This window comes from Arthrobotrys flagrans (assembly GCF_004000055.1).
Source record: "Arthrobotrys flagrans strain CBS H-5679 chromosome Unknown unitig_0, whole genome shotgun sequence".
NCBI classification, from domain to species: Eukaryota; Fungi; Ascomycota; class Orbiliomycetes; order Orbiliales; family Orbiliaceae; genus Arthrobotrys; species Arthrobotrys flagrans.
In genome coordinates this window covers 578,258-596,918 of record NW_027137550.1, presented here as the reverse complement: position 1 = coordinate 596,918, position 18,661 = coordinate 578,258, and the positions used below count along the sequence as shown (strand labels likewise).

The window sequence follows — 18,661 nt, the reverse complement described above, 5'->3', positions numbered from 1 at the left end:
ACTGATACCAAAAGCAGCTAATATGACACAGCCTTCTGCATCGATGGTGTCCAGATCCTCCTGCTGTAGAGCCATTTGATTGGCGATGTCGAAGAATGAACGGATAGGGGATCTTGCTCGAGGAAGCCCCACCTCGCGAATCCTTTCCATACTGCCTTTCTATCTTTCTCGCCCGCTCTACCCTTGTCGTATTCCGTGCCGTGATAAGGCGTCCTTCACCCAGCTGGGCTAGATGAAGTCACCGGACCCAAATCCGCCAAAGCCACCACCTGGACCCCGTGGGAACCCCCCTCGAGGTCCCCCAAAGCCTCCCTGTGGACCCCCTCCGGGCCCTACGGGGTCGTACCTTGACCCGGGCGGAAACCTGTGCCCAGATATCAATATCACCATTGACAAAGACCATACGGCTTCACAGCCTTCTTCATGATTACATATTTTCAAAATTTCAGAAGGAAGAATATGATTTCATCACTTACCGCGGATCCGGCACACCGCCGCCTTGCCTTCCACCGAACATAGGGTGATTAGGACCCACAAACATCCCATTGCCTCCTTCCTCCCCAAAGAACGGGCCTCGTAACGGCGGATTAGCCCCCAGCCCAGGCGGATTCAGATCATCATCTCCAATCCTATAGGGATTCCTTCCGCCTCCGACGCCACCACCAGGGAACTCCCATGGGTTCCCAGGAGGGCGATTGATCTCGTATTCATCTTCAAATCCAGGAGGGTCTTCAGGGCTCCGGAACGGTCTAGGTGGATCCCTCGATGGTACACGCAAAGGATCGTAGTCACCAGGACCTTCCATCCCTGGCGGCCGGGGTGGCCTTCCGCTTCCTTCTCTTCTTTGATTTGAACTTGATGCAGCAGTAGAGGCAGATGTAACCGCTTCTGCCGCTTCCTCGTATCCCGGTTTGTGCAGTCCTGGTACAAGTTTCTGGATAATATTTGATTTGAAGGAGGCAATCAAGTCGCTGATCCTTGAAGGGGATATGTATGCTTCCTCCACCGGTCTCTTGGAGTCAGATGATGATATGTCTTCGGAAAAGAATGACTCCGATGTCCAATCCTTTGTGATAAGTTCCAACGTGGCAGTTTTGTCATCCCCCAGACCGAGAGCCATGACGACTATCTTGCCACCTAGTCGGTTGACCTTCAATAGGAACTTCATGGCAGATTGATTATGAGAGTACCGGAACCCATACGATGATGTTGAGGAGTTCCACTGTGATGGGAGCGCCTTTAAGGATTCTAGGTCGATGGCCTCATCTGTATATTCAAAGAGTACCAGCACATTAGCTTCATTCCATGATATCTTTAGAAAGGAGAAACTTAACGCACCTATCCTATCATCCTCATCAAATCCTAATAGTTTGAAGTCAACTGCTACCATGCATGCATGTGAAAGCACCGCGACAGCCTCAGCAGCATTGCGAAGCGGGGCTCTCGACGCGGGGTTATTATCGGCCCCGCCTAAGCTTTTTGTTATTATCCTAGTGATATTTGATCGATCTAAAGGATCAGACGCCATATTCAAGACGCGATAAGTTTATAAGATAGTGATTTGGCTTTTTTTTTTTGTATGCTCGTTGATGGTGGCTTTCGTGAAGCCCAAGCTACGCGGCTTTGTTGGAAGGTTGACGTCGTTCTGATTCGTCATCGACGGACAGAAGCCACTAGTCCTTATTCGGAGATTTGCACGTGATAATGTTGGATTTTGTGCCAACCCAACACAATATCTGTTCAAACGGTTTTGAAACAGTTCTGGGACTTAACAGTTAGTGGGAAAGGCCGCCTATATCTACCTACGCGTCGTATTTGAGGCTGTGCCTTAGTATAAGTAACTTTTTTAACATCTTTTAATGGCTTTTTATAGACCAAAAATATGAATTTCCCTCCCAGGCGGAAGTTCTTTAGATCCAGTTTGTACCACAGCTCGACATCCATGACAGGGAAACAAGCATCTAGGCTGAGTATATTCGCGACTACGACTAGGCCACACTAGCTTCTAGGGAACGTACAAAAGTAGAATAAAGGTCCCTCCGAGTGCCATTAGACTTGAGGCTAGACTCCTGTTACAGCTCGATAAACTGTCCCCGTATCTGTACGTTATCGCACACAGACACACAATCATGTATTCACAATTCAAGCATGCTATATGGCTACTAGCCTTCGTATTCCTCTTTTCCAATGGAGTATTTGCTTGGACGTGGTCTCACAGACGGTATATGGGTAGTTCTTACCCTATGCGCCCTTGCGACCAACTTTTGAATGTAAGCTGAAAATAATCTTATCTAAATCTGCTTCTCTATATTCTATATCGTATACCACTTTACCTCCACAAATCAATGGAGTCCAGAGCTTCAATGCTGAGCACATTGGATGTAAATCAAGTAACTGACGATAAACTTAATTTATAGTTCCGTGACGCCCCCAACGATTTCCTCAACGGTACCGACTTCGAATCCACTAGGTACAAAGACTTCTACTTCGACGCGCGCTGGCGTCCTTATAACTGTCCGAAATCCTTCCCATACGCCGCCTGTTTCCTCCGAAACACCACAATCACCAAATCATGCCTTCAAAATACCCTCTGCTCTTACGAGCCTTCCGCTATTCCCTCAGATCCAAATTGGAATTGGAAATCCATCTCCCAGAATCTCACACGCGCAAAAGAAGTCAATTATAACCCCCGCGCCCTCTTCTACCGCGCAGATCAAAATCTTGAAATGGATCCTAAGAATACAACTAATGTAGCCCAACGGTACTATATTCGTACAGCCAGCGCCCGGGGGTTCAAATTAAACTCTATAACCATCGCCTACGCTGCCACTAATTTTGACCAGAACAATAGAGACAACCGCGCCAGATCCATTCTAATCCGCGGCTACGCAAAGGGAGTCGATCCAAGAAACCCATACATCAATGAAGCAGACAGGTTCATGACCATCCTAAACGTTACATTCCCAGGTCATCCCGTTCCCGGGGCAAAAAACAATGAAAGTACACCACTCCCAACCATCACGGCAATTCCAAGCCCATCTTATACACATACACAGGAACGTCTAACAACTATCCTCCCGCAAACGCCCATATTTCAGAATTGGGGTACGGTGCAGGTATATCCCCCACCGACAATTGTCGGGGTAATCCCCGGTGTTTCTGATCCGATGGTTTTCCTTCGCTATGAATTCCCGAACCTGGGAAATGCTACTTGGTCGGCTTTAGGAACGTTGGAAATCAGTGCATATCGTACCTATGTGGATTTTAATGAACATCAAATAGGCCTTAAGGAGAAAAAGGTTCCTTTTGCAGGGGAGTTCTATTTGAAAGCGTTGAATATTACACAGGTGGCAACGGAAGGGAAGTGTGCGGATTTTGAAGAGGAGATTTATTGAAAAGTCGCCCGCGTCTTCGTAGAGTCAATAGAGTCTAGTATCGATTCGGTGTATATATCGTTTGGAAAATAGGTAGTTCACAAGCCAGCCACTTAAATACGAGCTATAGGACTAAATTTTTTAGTATTACATTTATTAATTATATTATCGATATCTTGAAGCTATCGTATACAAAATGATGCAGAAACCTCCGCGTCAGTCCGTTGCGCCACCGTCTACAATATCGCCATCTGCGTCGTCCACGAGCTTCACCCCTCTTTAAAGAGACGAAAGATACGTGACAGGTATAAAACATAGACATATAGGCAAAGTAACACTAGTAAAATGACAAAAACAGTAAATAATGCAATAAACTGCCACCTTTTTTTTTGTGAATGATCGAAACACCTCCACCTTTGTGCAAACGAAAAACAAAAATGGAAACATGTAAAAACGCCGATTCCACCTCCCAAATAACAATTATATTCGCTAAAGACGGCACGTTGTTAAGAAAAAAACTAGTAGTAAAAGTACGAGACCAATAATAAAGTATGAGTAAGGGGAAAGAGAAGAGGAAGAAAGGAATTATAAGGGCGAAAGAGGAGAGGTATTGTGATAGAGAAGGGAATATAGGAAGGTGAAAGTTATAAGGATGATTATAACATCAACTAAGATCAGTCTCAGTGGATATCGTAGAAGGGGAAGCTTAGTTTCTACTTCCTCTTTGCAATCTTCGCCGGACGACGGGCGACGGGCGAACCTGGAGCCGGGGCAGGCTTAGCGCCTCGAGCTGCAGGTGTACCGTTATGAACAGCAGCAACATCTTCCCCTCTATCGTTGTTTCCATTGTTGATGATGGGCTGGGGATTCTGGTTGGTGCGGTGTCGGGCAGCTTGTCGACCCCTAGCTACCAATCTATTTCCGCCAAAGTTTCGGTCGATGAATCCAAAGTTGCCGTGGGCTTGTTGGATTTGTGCTTGTGCTTGGGCCTGTGCTTGAGCTTGTGCCTGAGCCAGTGCATGTACTTGTGCTTGCATTGCCTGTTCCTGTGCTTGTACTTGCAGTTGGGGTTGCGCTCGAACAAGCTGGTTGGGAATTGCAATCCCGTATCGATTCAAGGCCACCGGTAAATGTCCATTATTTATGTTATCATACAGCGGTTCCACCATTGGTTCTTGCGGGGGGTCTGGTAGAGGGCCTGGTGGCGCAGGCGCTCGCTGTGGAATTCTGTCCATGAAGCGCTGGAGAAAATTCGGCCCGTTGGGGTGTGGAGGAGGCGCATTTCTGGGAGCACCTGGGAATGGAATAGCATTACCGTAGAATGCGGGTGGGTTTAACTGGATCATTGGGTTCCTTAGCATTTGTAGTTGATACATCGGAACTCCAATTTGGAATCCTGGATCTAGGGGGAATGCCGCGGGGACCTGCAGAATGGGTTGAAATAGTATCGGTATCACGGGGTTCATTACCTGAAAAGCTTGGTATGCGGGTTGGGCAAAAGGTCCATTAAGCCCAAGTGGGAGGATGTTTGGTGGTGGAGGTTGGCCTAACGGGAACCGAGGCGGTATGATATGAACTCTAGGAGGCTGGTTTCCGGGCCTCTGGGCTTGGGGTACATGGCGATGTCCTGCCTCGATTTTCTGTCGCTCTGCATCGATAATGACTTGCGAAAGTTGGATGCGCATCTGTTCCTCCGTGATATCTGGGTTCTCAGCCCTGATTTTGGCAATCGCGGCTTGCTCTGCAGCCTGAACCTCATTGTGGTGCCGCTCTTCGGCTGCAAGATGTTAATACAGCTGATGGAACAGATGGATTTATAGACGGCCTTACTATTGTCAAATAGAAGACAGTTTCCCGTTTTCCTTCCTCGCACGGGGTCATTGAAATGATGATAATCTTTGATTACCTTCGAGCATAGGTAGCTAAGGAAGATGTTAGAATTTAAAGCTCCAATCAAGTCGAATGTAAAACGTGATCTTACCAGTTCATGGCATTGCAACGGGCACAAATGCTAAAATAATGTCAGTAAACGCTCTCTATAAAGGGCGATAGGGTGCCGTACATTTTGTTGCATCCACTGCTCTCCTTCACATATGGAAGCGAACATTTCCTAACAAGAAACGTAATGAGTAAGGCGTTTTTATCTTCCAAAGAGGTTCTCCATACCCGCATTTACGGAGTAAAGCTTCCGTCATCGCCTCTTCAACTCCCCTTCTCAAATTTTGTTTTTCGTTTTTGGCGCTCTCCTCACATGACAAAGGGATGTGGGTCAATTTGTTGCAAAGTCGACAGCTCACTTTCTTACATTCGGGGTTCTGGCATCGAAACTCCTTGTCTTCCTCAACTGGCGACATCATAATGTGAGCATATTCGCAAAACGGACATTCTTCAAGGTTCTCGATGCCAGCCTGTAATAAGGTTAGCGAGCGTTCCCTTCGTGTGGGGGTAGATGATGAGGGATAAATACCTTCATGATCATATCCCTTTGCTCAAATTTGCACAACGCTGCTAACATCTTCTCATCACAGAATCTTTTGATTTCACTAGGCGAGAACTCCTTTTTACACCCCGAACCATCCATGCAAAACAGCTTGTACCTTTGCTGGCCAATTTCCGTCTTGGCGTTTTGTTTCCCGCATTCAAGGCAGAAGAGGTGACCATCTGGGCACTGGGTCAACTGGGAAGGAGGGACCTCGCCGAAGCAGCATCCGCTAGTGTCCACGTTAGTAATGGGTGAATCGCAATACAAAGGAGGCACAGCACACTCACCATTCAACTAGCTCTTCGCCAGGTGAACCGGCTGGTCCTATCCCGGCAGGATTCCCTTTGACTATACCAATGGTTAACACTTCCCGTATTATCAGCATTGAAGCATCTAAACTTACAAGTTATTGGTTCGTATATTCTCCTGGCCGCCCTGAACTCCTCCATCAACCTGTTATACTCCTCCGGTACTAGCTGGTTGCCCTCCTGGGTAATTAGTTCATCTGGAACCGGTTTTCTGATCCTAGTAAGCTTCTTGTAGGGCTTCCAGTCCTCGTTATCGAATTGCGACTCAGCTTGAGTGAGTTTTTGGAATGCTTCGAAGATACCATAGTTGCGCCTAGCCAATTCTTGATCGATATAGGCAGCAGGTATCAATGGGAACGCATTCCGAAGCAGTTTAGAACTAAACACCGGGGAAACGGCGTGTTAGTGATCAACACGAGGAGGTTTGGTTTTGCACTTGGGAAAGGTGTGAAGCATATGAGGCGGCACCTCTCATTATGACCAATTACGAGCAAGCAACGTGTTCCATTGGTAGAGACATCACGAGCTAAGGAATATGAGAGCCGCCGAGATACCACCCGAAAGATATGCAGGTTTCCGTTCAGTGGATGACACGTACCTGAAGCGGCAGCCCTCCATTGAAGGATAGGATCCAATATCACGGTGATATTTATGTTCTAGCTCTTGCTCAGTCATCTCAGAAGGACTTTGCTCCCTCTTCCTTTTCGCTGATCGATCCTCCCGTTGCAACTTGGGATAGCGACCATTTGTCTCGAGAATTTGGTCAGCTAGGAAATCAATTATGTTCAAACCTTGAATTTGGGCATTCTCAAAATGCTCTTCGTAGAGCTGTCCAACGTAAGCGTGATCAATATCAGGAAAAAGATTAAGTAAAGTCGCAAGACATTGATCTGGAGAGAGAATTTCTGGTTCTGGGGGTGGAGGTTGCTCCTGCTGCGGGTCCAAATCAAAATCGAAAAAGTCGTCAACACCAGGATCAAAAGGGTCGTTCTCGACGTCTGGAGGAGGCTGGGGTGAAGTAGAAGAAGATATGACGATGACCTCAGCCATGTCAGGCTGTGCCGGTGGTGGTTGGGCTGCCATGTTGAATAAAGTCGAAAGTTCTGATTGCGAGGTTGCTTTGATGGAAGAGGTTGGTTGTGGGTGGCGTCGAGTTAGGAGGAGAAAGAAATAATAAAGCCGTCTGTCTCTTATACGGATACCTTCCTATGCTACCAGGTTCGAGAGCTCGAGTACAGAGATATCATCGTTAAAAGTTTAGCTGCTGGGGATCGTTGAAGGTTCTATAAAGAAGTATGGAGACGAAGTGGGATCGAAAAGAGGAAGAAGGAGAAATATTTGTCTTATAGACGTTTGCTTGGTTGGTTAAGAAATAATTACGGCTGTGGGTGTATATGGAATCGAAGGCACTGTCGAACTGCGGCGTCGTATGAAGCAGGCCAGCTAGCTATTCTACTACCACCATTCGCCTCCTCATCCACATCCACAACCACCTCAAACTAGTACGGTAATTCCCTACACAAATACTTCCACTATTAGAAACAGATCAGACAAGAAACAAGTTGATACCAACAGGAGAACCGAAACCAACTTACGACTCCGAATATTCGAGAAGGCGACGAAGACGACGAACAACGACGATGGTAAAGAATGTACTCCGGCACGGTCTAGAACAATATACTCGAGCCCCAAGTTCGAAAGCCTTCCTTCTTCCTTCGCAAAAGCGACCGATGTGTGGACTACACTGCCAAAAACCACACAGCTGGGAGCTAGCTTCGATTCAACGAGCCAACAAAACCAGCGAACGAACGAACGAACGAATGTCGGTATCAGAATATATGTGATACGGCGGTCCTTAGAAGAACTTCGAGGCTCTTTCTTGCGGCTGAATTGATCAAGCACAGGAGTTGCCTGTGTCGGTGTTGGTCGCCACTGTTCGAGATGGTGGATTGGATCGGTACGATGGGGTAATGGAGACCTTAAGATCAGACGAAAGCAGTCGGGCTGCGGGGTGGCACTCTTCTTATCTGAAGGAGTCGATCGGCTAAGCTAGCCGTTGGCCTCCTGTCTGTCGCTGGAATTCGAAGTCCGACCGGGGTTCTCCTTGCCTACAGACAGTAAGTCTTGTCTTGTCTGACTTGTCTCGTGATGTACTCACTGCAGCTGCAGCGGTCGACGCGTGAAATCGTTACCCGCTGGTTGAGAGAGATTGGCCCGCCAGAAAGGTCAACCCTGAACCTTTGTGGGCTCGCTAATGTTACCGATTGCAAGGGGAACTATAATTGGCGCCGAAAAAAATCTAGAAAGGAGCTCAAAATTGATATAGAAGACTGCAGGGCGGACAGTTCCATTATACGGTTTGGAAGTTTACATTTCGAGGGCGAGTTTCTAGCTTGTTATTCGGCTTCCAAATAGGTAATCTAGGGCACGCATTTTTAATTTCGTATGCTACCTATCGTGGTAATACTCATCCATGGGAAACCATTCGAGTATTCAGACTGATACTCTCGACTCACAAGTTGGGGACAACTCGAGGCCACATTTACAAAGTAGGCATATTTCTTATTTGGGATATCTTCTAATTGTTTGACTTGAATTGGAAGTCAAGGGTTATAAAAAATATGATTTTGGCCAGAAATAGAACTATTTCCACTATTATATTAATTCCCTTAAGTTTGTTATCGCACCCATTCACCACCGATATTAGTCTAGTTTCAAGACGGGTGCTGTCACCGATATAGAATTCGAAGCGTGCTTGTAAGGATATAGTCACTTTTGATAGAGGACATTTAGCAAAAATACATGCATGCGTATGTGAACATCCAAGGCAGATGTACTCGCCTTTTAATTCAGACGATATGAGTCTATTATATGTTGGAAAAAGTGTCCTCCCAATTTCGGCAACCTCGCGATCGAGAGTGTATTTCATAAACCGCCTAATGCTGCTCTAGCCAATGGTGTTCGCCAGCGAGGCTTTGATTCAATCGCCCATGGTGAAATTGACCTTAATAGATTCCTCTCTTCTCCTTCTCTTCTTCAGCCATAAACCCGGTTATATGACAAATGGCGCCCCTCATTCCTTCATCGCCGTATCCTCCGACTTCTCTTGGTTGGCAGCAGAGATCCATAGGACATTGTTACACCTATCGCAAACCCTCCGATCAGCCTGTATTCCCTAACAAACAGTAATATATGAAACATAGACTACCTGATCATAACCTGGCCCAATGTACCGGTGCTCTTGTTATCGATAAACTCTTCGGTGTCAGAGAGCTGGATGTTCATGTACGAGTCGACGCTGACGAGTCGGCCTTTGTATTCGGTCTGGCCCCACTTCAATCTGACGATAACGAAGTCATTGATGCTGTATATCGTCGGAAAGAAAGGTTGTTAGCTCCATGGCATCCGTTTTTCGATCGGGATTCAAAATTCGACGTTGACATACAGGCCTTGCAGCATCGGCCGCGGGTTTATAGGTTGGAACTATCACCGATATCAATTAGCATCATCCTCTCAGTAAACATCGGGGCAAAGAACCTACACTCATGATGTCTGGTTGGGGTGTCGCGCGATAATATCGTAGCTATCGGCCTCGAGCTATTATAAGAGAATGATGGGAAGCCAAACGCGTCTGATCGTGGCCGGTAAATTTGCACCAAGCGCCAAGACTCGCCACAGGCTAGACCAATCAGACAACCGACATTCCGACGTCCAACCAAATATTTCCGTCATAGAAAGAACAACCGGAAAGACCTCACTCATCCCACTTCAGACCACCCCGAGACCACCTACCTCTGCTCTTCCCTCGAAGAAAGAGCCTTCAATTGCTCGGCTTCCCCTTCTCCACTCCTACCATAGACATCGCCCACAATGGCCGCCCTTCGGTCCCTCTCGACGGCCGCCTCCAGGTCACTCCTCCGCTCTTCGACGTCCGCTACTCCCCTCGTCCGAGCGACCGCTGTAGCCTGTGCCGACCAGCGTCGCCAAATCACCACTCCTGTATATGGCAAGCCGACGACTGCCATTCCCGACTTCAGCAAGTACAAGTCCAAGAAATCCGAAACCTCCAATAAGGTTTTTGGATACTTCATGGTCGGAACATTGGGTGCCTTGTCTGCTACCTCTGCGAAGGCTACCGTTCAGGGTATGTCGCTCCATTCTTCTCGGTTCAATATCGCTATCCATTATGTTCTCAGTCGCTTATAAAATTTGATACTGGGATATAGACTTCTTGGTCAATATGAGTGCATCTGCAGACGTTTTGGCCATGGCCAAGGTCGAGGTTGCATTGAGCAGCATACCGGAAGGCAAGAACGTAAGCCTTTATCTAAATTTGCCTCTAAATCCTAATACAAAAAAATCTCTAAACCCTTTTCTTTCAGGTTGTCATCAAATGGCGTGGCAAGCCCGTCTTCGTCCGACATCGTACCGCTGATGAAATCGAGGAGGCCAATAACGTCAACATTTCGACTCTAAGAGATCAAGAGACCGACGACCAGCGTGTGAAGAATCCGGAGTGGCTTGTTATGATTGGTGTCTGCACCCATTTGGGTTAGTTGCCTTTGCGACATTTCGACAATTTATATCTATCGATATCTATATGTAGGACTTGATATTAACGGTTGAAAACATAGGTTGTGTGCCAATTGGCGAAGCCGGTGACTATGGTGGGTGGTTCTGCCCCTGCCACGGTTCTCATTACGATATCTCTGGCCGTATCAGGAAAGGGCCAGCTCCTCTAAATCTCGGTATGCTATATTCGACCTCCAACAGCTAAAGCCCACTTGGAGTCTAATATTAACAATCTCCTAGAAATCCCTGCCTACGACTTCCCAGATGATGACACCCTCGTCATCGGTTAAAAAAGCCACCCCATTCACCCTCACGTGCCAATGGTCTTATAAAACTACCCCCCCTACTGTACAGATAAGTTTTGGTGAGACTTTGCAAAAGAAACAAGCACTACTACAGCAAAATAGCTTTGTTAGAAGCGGACGTTTTTTTAAACCTCTTTTTTTTATATTTCTTCGCCTGTTTATACCTTTCCAATATCTCCTCTAGTATATATAAATCTTAAGTCGAAGTCACCGGAGATTGCATACATATATATCTTCATTGGAAAGTAGTATATAAGTGACTACTCGGTCAATGCTTCGACCAGTACACCTGCCTGCTCCCTCACTAGTCCATCATCATCTGTCGCTCTAGTATACCCCAAAACCCTCACGATATCCTCCAACCGTTCTCTCGGTATGACCTTCAACAGTTCAACCGTTCCCTTCTTCTCCAATCCATTCAGAATACTAGATATCAAATGTACCGCAGACCTCCTAACCGTCGCCTGTTCTTTACCCCTCTCCAATTCCAAAATCCTTAACGCAACTTCCACAGCAGCAAGTGTAACCCCCACCGGCACACCAGCAGCATTAGTCTCAAATAGCACACCCAAAACCGATAACGCTGAAGTCCTGACCCTATAATCCTCTTCTCCAACCTTTGAAATCCACTGCTCATCATCCTCTACCTCCTCCATCTTTACCTTTCCATCTGCATTATCAATCCCTGCTTCGACCCTTGCCTCTTTCAAAACTTTTCTATACTCTTCATCCATCCCCCCTTCCTTTTTTATCCTTCTCTCTGCCTCTTCCTTTCCCATTTTAACCTCCCCAGCTTCTTTATATCTCTTCTTCCTCCTCCCCGCCAACCTAACCATTACATTTCCCACCTCCTCAGCAACTTTCCCCACCGCCGTCTCACCAAGCCTTTGCACCGTCCCCACCAACGCCTCTCCAACTTTCAACCGTTCATCGATTCCCATTTTTTCTTCTTCATCCACATAAACACTGACTAACATCCCGATCACCGTACCTGGGTGTTTATCTGTCAACTCACAAAGCGTCTTGATCACACCCAAATACACGAATGACTCTTTGTCCTGCAACATATCAATCAGTAGCTTTGTAATCGTTTGAACATCGATTACCGAACTTCGTTCCCGTATCAACTCCTTGAGCATCTCCAAGCCATGTGCACGGATCGGGACCATTTGATCTCGTAGATATAATAACGCAGTTTGTAACGTCTGTTGCTGTTTCAAAACCTTTTCATCAACTGGCTTAACATCTCCATCCTTAGGACCAGTTAAAGGAATATCCTGTGTCGATATAAAAAGTCCCAAACTCCTTGTTAGAGAAGCAATTGACCCGTCCACTCTTCGCTCGGAAGATAAATATCCCAAAGCAGGTTGTAAAGTCGACAATAACTTCTTCTCCTGTTCGGACACAGTCCTTGAAAACGATGTCGATACGATGGAATTTAAGAGTTGTAATGCGATACCTATTGCATCGCCACCACCAGACGTTTCATCGGTATCGTCGGGAACGAAGGAATCAAAATCTTCCTCCCGGTTCATAATTCTTCCAAGCGTATCCATCGACGGATTCTGTAACGCCTCAAGCCTTTCCTTCTCCTTCTTCAACGTTCGAACATGAGAATCCAATATCTCCTTAACAAGAATAATAACTTGCTCCGGCCGCCGTGTCAACCGCTCCGAGTGATGCTCCAATATCCCCTCCAAAACCTTCAACTGAAATAATAACCCAAACGCAGCTCTATCCCCACCTTCAGCACTTATTGTAAACCCACCGCCTAACCAACGCCTACACAGACTCAAAAAGAAGTCCGTAAAGACATCATCATTCGCCGCTAGAGCTAAAGCTATAAAACCCGGTGTTCGTTCCTCGATATCCGTTATTTCAATTGCTTTTGATGGTAGACTCGTATCTCGTGCTATAATCTTGACTTGTCCCATTTCTCCGCGGGTGAAGATCCAGTGGTCGTCTCCGTTGTAGCCAAAGTTTTGGACTATTTCGTCTAAAACTGTTGAACTGGGTTTTAGCTTCACATAAGCGGTGAGAAGGTCCTGTGGGTTTTTTGTAAACGTCGGGCTTGCCGCTTTTATGGAGACAGCGAATTGCCAGAGACCCCAGAGTGGGAGGGTTAGGGTTTCTAGAATTCGTGAGGCGAGGTAGCTTTGTCCGTTTGATGATTGGAAGAGGGATGATATTCGATTGATTGCTCGTTCGAGGTCTTCTTCTTCTGTCAAGGTGGTTATATCGCCATCTTCTATTTCTTCTGCAGGCGGAATCTGTGACTTTGCTGGCCGTAAGGGACGTAATAATCTCGGGAAGAAGTATTTTTCAACACTCTTCTTTCGTCGTTCGAATACATCATTGATAACGATCGCTGCTGCAAGCCCTAGATGCCCGGTTTCGTTTAATAACTCTATTAATTGCGGTGAAACAACAGGGAAATATTGATCGGGAGTCGAAGAGGTCGGTACGGATCCTATGAGTTTTGATGCCTGCTGGAGTGTTATCCGCTGAGTTGGTATTTCTTTGTTAGGGTCTATAAAGAATTTTATTTCGTCTTTTACACCGCCTGGGCGAGTTAGTGGGATGCTGGAGAGGTAGGTTGTTAATGGTTTTTGGAACCATGGTGGGGTTGTAGGGAGGATGAGGGGGACGAGGAGGGGGAGGAGAATAGGCGTTTGGATGCTGTATTCGATACATATTAGCGCGTTCTTATTACATATAAATTAATAAGGGACGATAAAAAACGGGACGTACTTATCCAAAGTATTATAAAACCTCTTCCGCCATCCTTCAGACCCAGTCTGTGGATTAAACCCCAGTTCACCCAAACAAGCGACTAAATCCATCTGCAACCTTTCTCGCACAGCATCGCTAACCTCATTCGATGCCGTCACCAATATAGGCTGGGTATTCTCTACTATCTCTGCAAGTAACTCGACATTATGGCTACCCGTTCCATCCTCGTGCTGACTAATCGATGCAGCAGCTGCAGCAGCCTGGATTTGAGAAAAGTATCCTGAAGATTTTGTACGCCTGTCTAACGGCGGTAGTATCCCAGACGTAATATTTGGATATATTCCTTCTAAGAGTATTAAATCCGCCAATCCGAGAATTATACGTTGATCTCGAGGTGCGAAAAGGGCATCTGGAGACGAGTTCTTTGGAGTAGCGGATTGGTTAAGCTTTGAAAGAAGTGATAAGGCGTATATTATGACTTTTGAGGATTTAAGATTATATGAAGGAACTTCTGAGGGTGATGAAATCGGGAGATCGTTTTGAGGGAGTGTTTGGTAGAGAGATTCGATTATAGAGGTGTGGTGTCTGGTTGGTGCTTGTGAGAGTTAGAGTCTGATAATGAAGCTGGGAATGGTTGGAGAATGGTTGGACCCACCATTTTGGGGTTTGAAGACTGGCTGGAGGAATGTGGCAGCTGTAGTAAGGGTTGTTTGGAAGGTCTTTTGGCTGGACATGAAGATTTATATTCTTTGAAGTGGAAATTAGTTTTTTTGATGAAGTCGTGAAGTTGTAGATTCGAGTCGTGAGGTCTTAGAAGTTGAAGTTGAGCAGAAGCGACCAAACCAAGCCTTGTGTTTCCGGCGCTGGAGAAGAACCCTGTCCAATTTTTTTCTGATCACCAAACCACCATTCTCGCCCTGTCCTCCTTCGGCTTCTTCACAGCCTTCCATCTTCATATTCGTCTTCTCCCCTGTCACCTCAGAATCATCGCTGGAGAGGGCATAGAAACAATCGTATTTGATTGAAACTGTGGCTCCCCTAAGGCATCAGCTTGGCTATCTCTTAACTGCCACCTAACAGGCGGTTAACAGGTAGTATTCGCGAAGACCACAGGCAGTTGCCCTACACGACCCCACCGACTCTCAATCACAACCATCAAAGCGCAGCAGCCACAGTAGCCATCTCAAAGGCCCGTCCGTTCTACTCTCGTTATGCCGGGAGAACGTGAAAACCTCGACAGCGACCGACCGACCAAAAAGGCGAAGGTTAGCGCCGCCATAAACGGGGCTTCCAAAGACAAAGACATGGACAATCCTTACTTGGCTCACATGTACGCACCTTCCATTGCCTTGTCGGCAAGTCAAGATCTATTTGCTGGGCTCACTCGCCATCAGACAACTACCGCACAGGCGCAGCAGGCCGAAGATGGACCGTTGAATCCGTTCACTGGGACTCAGTTGTCGAGACAGTATTTCGATATTCTGAGGAAAAGACGTGATTTACCCGTTCATGCTCAGAGGTAAGGAAGGCTCCGGTTATTCAATTTAGTATTATCCTATTTTTAGGATGGTTGGGTGTGACCTTGCTAACATGTATTATAGAGATGAATTCCTTCGACTCTACCAGGAAAACCAAATCCTCGTCTTCGTCGGTGAAACCGGTTCCGGCAAAACCACCCAAATCCCTCAATTCGTTCTGTACGACGAAAAGCCCTTCGAAACTGGAAAGAAGGTTGCTTGTACCCAACCTCGAAGAGTCGCCGCCATGTCCGTCGCAAAGCGTGTTGCCGATGAAATGGATGTCGTCCTCGGAGAGGAAGTTGGTTACAATATCAGATTCGAGAACAATACATCTTCCAAGACTCTCCTACAGTACATGACCGATGGAATGTTGCTTAGGGAGGCGATGAATGACCCAAATCTTAGCAGGTATTCGTGTATCATCCTCGATGAAGCTCATGAACGTACCCTTGCGACGGATATCTTGATGGGATTGTTGAAGGAGGTGGCTAGGAGACGCCCAGATCTTAAAATCGTGGTCATGTCTGCTACCTTGGATGCGCAGAAATTTCAAAGGTACTTTGGAGTTAAGGAGAATGATTACAATGCTCCTTTACTCGCTGTTCCTGGTCGAACTCACCCCGTCGAAATCTTTTATACACCGGAACCAGAAAGAGATTATGTTGAAGCTGCTCTGCGAACCGTCTTGCAGATTCACGGGAGTGAACCGGAGGGTGATATCCTCCTCTTCTTGACTGGTGAGGAGGAAATTGAAGAGGCTTGCAAACGCCTGCGTGCTGAAGGAGACGAAATGCAAAGAGAGTATGATACTGGCCCGCTCAAGGTTTATGCGCTTTACGGTACCCTGCCTCCCAATCAACAACAACGAATCTTCGATCCTGCTCCCCCACCAGCCCGTTCCGGTGGGAAGCCAGGCCGAAAAGTTGTCGTCTCTACCAACATCGCTGAAACATCTCTTACCATCGACGGTATCGTGTACGTCGTTGACCCGGGTTTCAGCAAGCAAAAGGTCTACAACCCACGTATTAGAGTCGAATCCTTGCTTGTTTCGCCAATCAGTAAGGCTAGCGCGCAGCAACGTGCCGGTCGTGCCGGTCGTACACGACCCGGAAAGTGTTTTAGATTATACACTGAAGATGCATTCAAGAAGGAACTTATCGATCAGACATATCCTGAGATTCTGAGAAGCAACTTGGCTAGCACCGTGTTGGAACTGAAGAAGCTTGGAATTGACGATCTGGTTCACTTCGATTTCATGGACCCCCCGGCTCCGGAGACAATGATGAGAGCTCTTGAAGAGTTGAACTACCTCGCTTGTTTGGATGACGAAGGTGACTTGACGACCTTGGGACGCATGGCTTCTGAATACCCCCTCGACCCGGCCCTCGCCGTCATGTTAATCTCATCCTCTGAATTCCAATGCGCCAGCGAAATCCTTTCCATCACCGCCCTCCTATCTGTCCCCCAAATCTTTGTACGCCCGCCACACAAACGCAAGGAAGCCGACGCAGCAAAGGCTCAATTTGCGCATTCAGATGGTGACCATCTTACCATGCTCAATGTCTACCACGCCTTCAAATCGCAGGAGAGCGGCGCCAGTCAAAGATGGTGTTTAGACAATTTCCTCTCATTCCGTTCTCTCACCTCGGCCGACAACGTTCGAAACCAGTTGAAAGTTATTATGGAAAAACAGGAGATAGATATGAAGACCACACCTTTCAACGATCGGAACTATTACAACAACATACGACAGGCGTTGTGTGCTGGGTTCTTTATGCAAGTCGCGAAGAAGATGTCTACAGGGAAGACTTATAAGACCGTGAAGGATAATCAGGACGTTCTTTTGCATCCTAGTACAGTGTTAGGGCAGGAGAGCGAGTGGGTTCTTTATAATGAATTTGTTCTCACGACTAAGAATTACATTCGAACGGTCACGAGTGTCAAACCTGAGTGGTTGATGGTAAGTTTTCTTGTAGCCGTACTTTTCTCATGAGATATGATGCTAATGGTCTCTGTTCTAGGATATTGCCCCCAACTACTATGACATTGACTCTTTCGAAAAGGGAGAGATTAAAACAGCACTTGTGAGGACCGCGGAGAAAATTGCGAGAAAGGCGAAGTTGGATAAGAGGACGCAGAAGTAGGCAATGGAAAACACTTGGAAGGCTTCTGCTTTTGGTAGACTGTTTTCTTCGGGTTCAATTAATGCCTCTGGTTGGTTTCATACACCGATATTACATTGCAGGGGCTACTGACTGAAGTCGCTTGATTTTTCATTTTTCATTTTCTTATGGATGATCTGTTAATGGTTGTGATCGGTTATCGCTATGTGAAATCAACACCCATTGGTTTGGAATCCCGGATGTCGCTGGTATAACTTTACCATAATTTTCTCTTTTTATTTTCCTTTTCACTTTTGTTCATAGAAAGGAATTATGTGATGGGAAGGTGTCGATGGGGAAAAAATAGAAGGAAAAGTTTGAAACTATATACTGTACTAAGCTACCCCATAATCTCGAGATGTCGGAATGATGTACCAGATAGCAAAAAGCCCAGCCTCTGACGCCACCGCTATCTGGCTAGATCTGGGACAGTATACCAATCCACATTAAGATTCCGTCAGCTGGCAATAGATCGCGTGCCTTAACTGGTGAAACAGATTCGAACAGCATTACAACCTCCAAAAACACCTGTGCATATACTTCTTAATACCTCGGTGAAATGGAATTACCATTAACATTTCGTACTGGCATACCCCATCTTATCAGCGTGGAGTGGTTAAAAAGGTCCCCCAATAATCCACAACCAGCGAATTAAACATGCATACGGGTAGGCTTAACTGCACAGCTGTGCTACCCATGCAGTCGTGGCTGTTCCCCGGATGTTCCCATCCTTGTCAAGGAAGTCAAGCAAGCTCTCAAGCTTCTGGCCCCACAATGTCTACCCACAACGTCCGATGGCCGACCCACCCAATGCCCGACCAAGCCAGCCCCTTTCTCGAAGCGAAAGGGTCATCGGTTGGGACTGGTGGCATCTGAACCAATGGTTTTGGCACGTTAGAGGAGCCAATCACGTCGATTTGCCTGTGAAAACATTACATGGGATGGAAGGATTGGGGGCAAGAACAACACCATGAGCTTCGAGTGATACATATGCACCTCTATTCATCGTTTTACAATAGTAAATAGAGATATATTTTTAGACATCGGAAGTATTCGGGCGTCTTTGTAGTTCCATTTTATATTTATACTAGGTACTTTCTGCCTCCTACTGCTCCTCTTCTTCCTCCTTCTTTTTCCAAACCACAGCTTCTTACTCCGATGTCTTAAAAAGGTGGTTCCAGAGCTCTGCATGATCAGTCTTCAGC

General features: G+C 46.5%; 8 protein-coding genes across 8 annotated transcripts; 3 read left to right on the top strand and 5 right to left on the bottom strand.

Moving 5' to 3' along the window:
* Positions 1-472: 472 nt before the first annotated feature.
* DFL_003286 (uncharacterized protein) lies at positions 473-1,528 on the bottom strand (the record flags this gene model as incomplete). Its single annotated transcript, XM_067632202.1, has 2 exons — positions 473-1,266; positions 1,339-1,528. 2 exons carry the CDS (start codon positions 1,526-1,528, stop codon positions 473-475), a joined length of 984 nt encoding a protein of 327 aa, XP_067490494.1.
* A 601-nt stretch (positions 1,529-2,129) lies between these two features.
* DFL_003285 (uncharacterized protein) lies at positions 2,130-3,395 on the top strand (the record flags this gene model as incomplete). The annotated part of the gene is made up of 2 exons (XM_067632201.1): positions 2,130-2,270; positions 2,418-3,395. The coding sequence occupies 2 exons, from the start codon at positions 2,130-2,132 to the stop codon at positions 3,393-3,395; spliced, it is 1,119 nt and encodes a 372-aa protein (XP_067490493.1).
* Positions 3,396-4,087: 692 nt separating this feature from the next.
* On the bottom strand, positions 4,088-7,247 carry DFL_003284 (uncharacterized protein; the record flags this gene model as incomplete). The annotated part of the gene is made up of 10 exons (XM_067632200.1): positions 4,088-4,711; positions 4,844-5,151; positions 5,205-5,296; positions 5,356-5,385; positions 5,437-5,484; positions 5,541-5,782; positions 5,842-6,085; positions 6,144-6,204; positions 6,260-6,543; positions 6,763-7,247. 10 exons carry the CDS (start codon positions 7,245-7,247, stop codon positions 4,088-4,090), a joined length of 2,418 nt encoding a protein of 805 aa, XP_067490492.1.
* Positions 7,248-7,611: 364 nt separating this feature from the next.
* On the bottom strand, positions 7,612-9,093 carry DFL_003283 (uncharacterized protein; the record flags this gene model as incomplete). The annotated part of the gene is made up of 6 exons (XM_067632199.1): positions 7,612-7,679; positions 7,760-8,191; positions 8,258-8,272; positions 8,323-8,440; positions 8,860-8,936; positions 9,006-9,093. The coding sequence occupies 6 exons, from the start codon at positions 9,091-9,093 to the stop codon at positions 7,612-7,614; spliced, it is 798 nt and encodes a 265-aa protein (XP_067490491.1).
* A 144-nt stretch (positions 9,094-9,237) lies between these two features.
* On the bottom strand, positions 9,238-9,711 carry DFL_003282 (uncharacterized protein; the record flags this gene model as incomplete). The annotated part of the gene is made up of 4 exons (XM_067632198.1): positions 9,238-9,307; positions 9,373-9,528; positions 9,610-9,647; positions 9,706-9,711. 4 exons carry the CDS (start codon positions 9,709-9,711, stop codon positions 9,238-9,240), a joined length of 270 nt encoding a protein of 89 aa, XP_067490490.1.
* Positions 9,712-10,034: 323 nt separating this feature from the next.
* DFL_003281 (uncharacterized protein) lies at positions 10,035-11,026 on the top strand (the record flags this gene model as incomplete). The annotated part of the gene is made up of 5 exons (XM_067632197.1): positions 10,035-10,308; positions 10,391-10,479; positions 10,547-10,715; positions 10,799-10,912; positions 10,977-11,026. The coding sequence occupies 5 exons, from the start codon at positions 10,035-10,037 to the stop codon at positions 11,024-11,026; spliced, it is 696 nt and encodes a 231-aa protein (XP_067490489.1).
* Positions 11,027-11,301: 275 nt separating this feature from the next.
* DFL_003280 (uncharacterized protein) lies at positions 11,302-14,508 on the bottom strand (the record flags this gene model as incomplete). Its single annotated transcript, XM_067632196.1, has 3 exons — positions 11,302-13,720; positions 13,793-14,369; positions 14,430-14,508. 3 exons carry the CDS (start codon positions 14,506-14,508, stop codon positions 11,302-11,304), a joined length of 3,075 nt encoding a protein of 1,024 aa, XP_067490488.1.
* Positions 14,509-14,985: 477 nt separating this feature from the next.
* DFL_003279 (uncharacterized protein) lies at positions 14,986-17,438 on the top strand (the record flags this gene model as incomplete). The annotated part of the gene is made up of 3 exons (XM_067632194.1): positions 14,986-15,293; positions 15,376-17,254; positions 17,316-17,438. The coding sequence occupies 3 exons, from the start codon at positions 14,986-14,988 to the stop codon at positions 17,436-17,438; spliced, it is 2,310 nt and encodes a 769-aa protein (XP_067490487.1).
* Between the last annotated feature and the right edge of the window lie 1,223 nt (positions 17,439-18,661).